At 45.5% G+C, this 5,335-nt stretch overlaps 1 protein-coding gene across 1 annotated transcript in view; it reads left to right on the top strand.

Annotated features, from left to right (window-relative positions):
* Window positions 1–5,335, top strand: part of SPG11 (spastic paraplegia 11 (autosomal recessive)) — a 31,113-nt gene that overhangs the window by 2,957 nt on the left and 22,821 nt on the right. Inside the window, exons 3-10 of the mRNA XM_010002842.1 lie at window positions 676–860; window positions 1,622–1,849; window positions 1,977–2,160; window positions 2,704–2,841; window positions 3,776–4,041; window positions 4,280–4,425; window positions 4,791–4,911; window positions 5,238–5,335. The exon at window positions 5,238–5,335 is cut by the window's right edge and continues 58 nt beyond it. Of these exons, the coding sequence (XP_010001144.1) occupies window positions 676–860; window positions 1,622–1,849; window positions 1,977–2,160; window positions 2,704–2,841; window positions 3,776–4,041; window positions 4,280–4,425; window positions 4,791–4,911; window positions 5,238–5,335 (1,366 nt within the window). The remainder of the gene's footprint in view (window positions 1–675; window positions 861–1,621; window positions 1,850–1,976; window positions 2,161–2,703; window positions 2,842–3,775; window positions 4,042–4,279; window positions 4,426–4,790; window positions 4,912–5,237) is intronic.

Here is a 5,335-nt window from a genome sequence, read left to right as displayed (position 1 = left end):
CGGGGCAGGGCCCGGGGGGCTGCCCGGGCCCGGGGGGGCTGCCCGGGGGCTCCAGGGCTGAGGATGCACCTCAGGGGGAACGGCCTGGCCTGAGGGGACAGTCAAACCTGGAAACAGGGTGCTCTGCGCTTACACCCCGTTGCTGGAGGGGACGGTGATTTCTATCTGCTTGTTTGTTTACCTGTGGGTGTGTTCATTACAGAACAAAAGGAAGAAAGTTCACCTGGCTTAGTTGAGTTGCTGACTTTAAATTCTGTCGTACCCTGGCGGCTCAGCTTCCTTGTCAGCTGCCAAGGGACAAGCTCCTGTGTGTGACCCCAGCGAGCACAAGATGCTTTTCATCTACTTTTAGCAGCTTTTTCAAGCTACTCCCAAGAGTTTCTCAGCCCAAGCAATGGGCAGGCAAAACATACAGAAATGGGCAATATGCTGAGCTCTTCCCTGGCAGTTCCTGCTCCTCCAGGTCATCAAGCACTTGGCACAGGTTCCTGTGTTGCAGTCTCTGCTGGGGGTGAAACATGTCCCAGTCCTGGGGAGGGGGGTGTAGAGGCAGAATCTTTCCTGCAGATTGTTAAAATCACACTGTCCATCATTAACACACTTCCAGAACTGTTCCTTGTATGCAATGTGGAAAGAGAGTAAAGTCAATAAACATTCTGAATGTTGTATCTGCAGCTTCATGTGGGAGAATACAGAAGATTATGACCTGCAAGCAGACAAGACAAAAATACTGGCTCTTAGTAAAAGTCATGAACTGTTTGTCTATGAATTCACTATAGAAGATGGAAAATACAACCCAGTGCCCCTGCACAGTTGTAAGGAAGAGACACTTAAAAAGCTCCTTGAAGTTAAGAACATTAGTGAGTAAATTTCAATGTGTATTCCACACTTGAAGTTATTATAGGGCCAATTCTGCTTCACCTGGTGAAAGAACTTGAGGCAGCAGGGCTGAACACCAGGGATATGTCAAATACTTTCACAGTGATTTCAAGTGATTAGTGGCAGTGTTAATGAACTTAGAAAATGATCCTGGCATCTCTGTATCCACAGATGACTTTGTTAGAGGGAATTAAACTGTTGTAGGGTAAGGTGTTTGGATGATACCAAGTTAAACTCTTAACAAAACACACTGGTGCAACCCTGCTGTCTCAAGCTTTGCCTTTAATACTGGAACTGGCAGCAACGAATGAGAGACAGGGCTCCTCACTAATCCTGCAGTGACTAATTATGTGTTAACCTGATGTTCTGTGAGGAGCAAGTGCAGTGTACACTTAGAATGCTCAGTCTCTGCAGGATTCAGACCTTTTACATCTTAAACAGCCTCTTGTGGTAAAGTATTTCCAAAGATTGTCTTTTCAGTTTCAGTGCTGACTGAAATTCTGTTCTGTGATGACTTTTCTGTGTTCTTCATAGTATTCACTGTAAAAAGTCCTGCACTGTTGGAGGAAACTGTTCTAAAATCATTAACATAGAAAGTGAAGTTGAAAACAAAACAAGTCACCCCCCCAACCCCATCTTGTGTTAAGATGGTAGCAGAGGGAAGGAACTTAAGCTGTAATTCAGGTATCTTTGCAATCAGGAGCAGCTTGCTGTAATCCTAAAAATATCTTTGGACTTACAGGTCTGTCCTCCATCTTCTCTGTGAGGATACTGTCCTTTGGAAGCAACAGATGCACCCTGCTGCTCAATAAGACTGTTGTTGTGCATCTCACCTTCCCTGGAGGGGACTCCCCCGTGGAGATGTGTGGCTGCTGCCCCCTTGAGCTGCCCCCCCAGGCCCTGGCAGGACTCACGGACACGCGCTTCTGCCGGGGGATCCTGTTCCTTCTGGACAGTTCTGGCTGGATCTGTATCCTTTGCAGTAGGGATGAGCTCTCATGGTCAGAGATCTGGAAGAGCAAAATCTTCCACTTCTGTGGAATTTCTTGCTGGTTGGGCAGCCCGAGGCTGGGTGTTTTCTTTGACACTGTTTCAAGATGTGTTTGACTGTTCTGATGGTGCAAACCTGGCAAACGTCCGGGTGGCTCCGTGCCAGGGGGGGGACAGTCCAGCCACCATGGCACCACTCACTGCCCTGAAGGTGTCATGGGATCTCAGCCATGCTGTGGTCACCAGCTCCTCCAACCAGGCCCTCTCTGTGGATCTCAACGCCTACTTCAGGTCTGTGTGCAGCAGAATTCCTAAAGGAGAGTTTTGAGCACAACCAGCATAAAAAAGTGCCTGATTTTGGTCCTGTACTAGTTGAAATAGTGTCAGCTGTGTATTTTGAGCTGTGGCTCTGAGGCAGAGCAGCCATTTCATGTTTGTTTAAAGATTGCCCCATCTTACTTCCTCTGGTTTAAGCCCTGTCACTTTAACAAGTGGAAGAACTTTGTCTTGGACTTCTTATTTTTTCTGGGAAGCTTAGGATATATGCTGCCAGCCAGTGCCAGTGGTGGCACCTTTTAGAAATTCTGTAGGGCATGGGCTTGTTGGACTGTTCTGACACAGCTTGACTGGTTTTGCTTGATGAGTTAGGGCTGGGTTGTAATTAGAAGTGGTGTCCAGCTGAAAGGATTTAGCATCAGGCTTTGATGTCTTGCCTGGGTACGTTTTTGTTGCTAATCCGAGAGAAAACTGCTTCACTGGGAGCTCCTGGAGGAGAGAAACACCAGGGGAACAAAAACCCGAGGGAGGCAAAGTGTAATATTTCTTTCTTTACAGACAGTTCCCTGAGCATTTGCTCTGTAAGAGAGACTCTGAAAATCTCCCAGTAGAGCCTCCAGAAGGGCTGGATGAGGATGGCCTGGCCAGTTCTGACCGCAGCATGGAGCTGCTGGCGCTGCCCTTCCGCACCGACAGGTACGTCCTGAAAGTGCTTCCCAAGCAGGGCTGGGTTGGCCTCCTTTCCAGCACTGACTGACAAACTAATCATTTGCTTTAACTGTAGTCGTGGCAAGTAAAATCAGCTCTTTCTGCTTTACACCTTTTGAGTACTAGGATGATACCAGGAAACGGGCCAAAACAGCTTCACATATGTCATCAAACAGCTTCCCAATAGGAATTACTCTTTAGGGTGTCTCCTGTAATTTGAACCAGTATTGGCAGATTTTTGTATTCCAAGTGCTTTACACTTTGTTGTGTGTTTAGCACAGATGAGGGGGTGTGGGCTTAAAAATATTCTGTGTTTATTAAAACATTGTAGTAATGTTGTGACCCTTGGTATTAGAAGCTTTAATACTAAGAAAATATGGTACTTATAAATTAATATAAATGTAGTGATTGTGTAAATCTGGAAATAATTTCATTCTATGTTTTTATTAAATGAGGGGGGCATTTTCTGTGGGGAAAACAAAATTTTATACTAAAAATGCTCAGCTTCTGTGTCAGCTCAAACAGCTGTGATCATGTCACTGGGCTGCAAACAGTATTTAAATACAAATAAACAGGACAGGTTAAGGTTAAAATGCAAGATGCTGGATGGAATCTGTAAACTTAAAATGCATGTTATTTCGCTGAGGAAACCTAAAAAATGTATTTACCTGCATGGCTCTTGGAGTCATTGCTGGTGTTACAGGAGCTGCTCTCTTGCCCCCAGGTCCTGGAAGGCACACTTAGCCTCACTGCGTGATACAGTCAGGAGAAGGAGACCAGGCTCAGCAGAGTTGGTGAATGACTTGCATTTACCTTGGTATCAGTTTTTTACCCATCTTCAAGATCATGATCCTGAAATCTATGAAAACTCTGAGAAGATCTTGGCTTTTGTTCCACGGGCTGGGACCTGGGCCCCTGCCAGGCCAGCACAACATGAGGGGACAGACCTCGGTGGAGCAGGACAGCACTGGAAACAAATCCCCCCAGAAGCAGCACAAGAAGTGGTGAAACTGGAGTGTAAATTGGTAACAAGAGCTAAAGCCCTGTTTGTGGTAGTGACAAGTGACAGGGCATTGACTCTGGCTCTCTGGGATCTGGAGTCTCAGGATGTCACCTATTACCCCTTTGGCAAAACCAGTGTTTATGTGGAGTGCAGCGAGGAGGTGCCATTGTGTCTGCTGCTGACAGGTGAGAGGGCTTCTAGAATTCCTCTGGTGTGGCCTTCTGATAAAAGCTGGGGTTTTTTTTTGTAGTTCACTCCTCCCCTGGCTGCTGCTGGCTCATTCCCAGCACGTTCTTGCCCAGGTGCAAACCACATAGAGCTGCTGCAGCTTCACATCGTTGTTTTGGAAGAGAGGCAGTAGCTAGGAATGTTGCTCTGTAGCAACTTACATCTTCTTAATTATGGTTTGGTTCTTTTATTCAGAGCGTGGTCTCTCCTTAGTTCTGTTTGGTGTAACTCAAGAAGAGTTTTTGAACAGACTGATGATGTATGGCAGTGCAGGAGTCGTGGATTCTCTGTGTCACCTCAACGGATGGGAAAGGTGTTCAATCCCACTACATGCACTAGAGGTAAAGAAACCTGCTTCATGGCTTCCAGGTAACCAATACACTGCTTTGACTGCAATGGGAATGGTGCTTTGAGACACAGAGTATGGCTCCATAACCTAGGGGCAGAAATTAGTGGTTTAGTTATTAAATAAACTCTGAGTAGCCCAGGTGACAAACCCAGGTGAGTAACTCAAAAGAGTAAATACCACAGTAAAGTTCATGCACATTTTAAATAAATTAATTAATTAAACTAAGCAGTGCTCAGAAGTCCCTCTGAAATTGGACTCAAAAGCAGTTTTTGCCAATTTCTGCAGCAGTTTCTGTCCTCTTGCATAATGTCAGTTATTCAGGTAAATGCATTATTGTTCCACTGCATGTTTGTGTAGGCAGGTTTGGAGAATCACCAGCTGGACACAGTGGACTTATTTTTGAAAAGCAAAGAAAGTCTTTTCAGTCTCTCTGCACCTGAACAGGCCACTGATGGCACATCCCAGTCTTACCTGAAAAGTAAGTCAAATACTTTCAGCTCCAGAGAGGTTTGCTTTTAATTGGCTTTCTATTCGTGGCTCTGTGTTTGGAAAAGCAGATGGAGTTGCCTGTGCTCCTTTGTGTTTGGATGAGAAGTGGTGCCTGATGGCTGGGGGTTTGTGTTGTGTTCTGATGGTGTCATACATGTTAGTAATAGTTAGATGTGGAGGCAACGTGTGCTACACGAGGTGTTTGACACGTTTTAGGAGATTTTTGTAGAAATACTTCTGACTTTTAACCTAAAAGATATGTTTTCAGGATGACTCATAATGTAGATGTTTTAACTATCAATGCAAATGTTGCAGATCTGGAAGAGCTGAGGCCAGCTCTAAACCTGCTGTGCTCAGCGATCAAAGAGAATGATATGGAGCCTCAGAGCAAACACTTTTCTGAGCAGCTGCTG

Source organism: Chaetura pelagica, unplaced genomic scaffold, assembly GCF_000747805.2.
Source record: "Chaetura pelagica isolate M959 unplaced genomic scaffold, ChaPel_1.0 scaffold658, whole genome shotgun sequence".
In the NCBI taxonomy this organism is placed as follows: Eukaryota; Metazoa; Chordata; class Aves; order Apodiformes; family Apodidae; genus Chaetura; species Chaetura pelagica.
The sequence above is the reverse complement of the archived record's forward strand: the minus strand, read 5'-3'. Positions and strand labels throughout refer to the sequence as shown.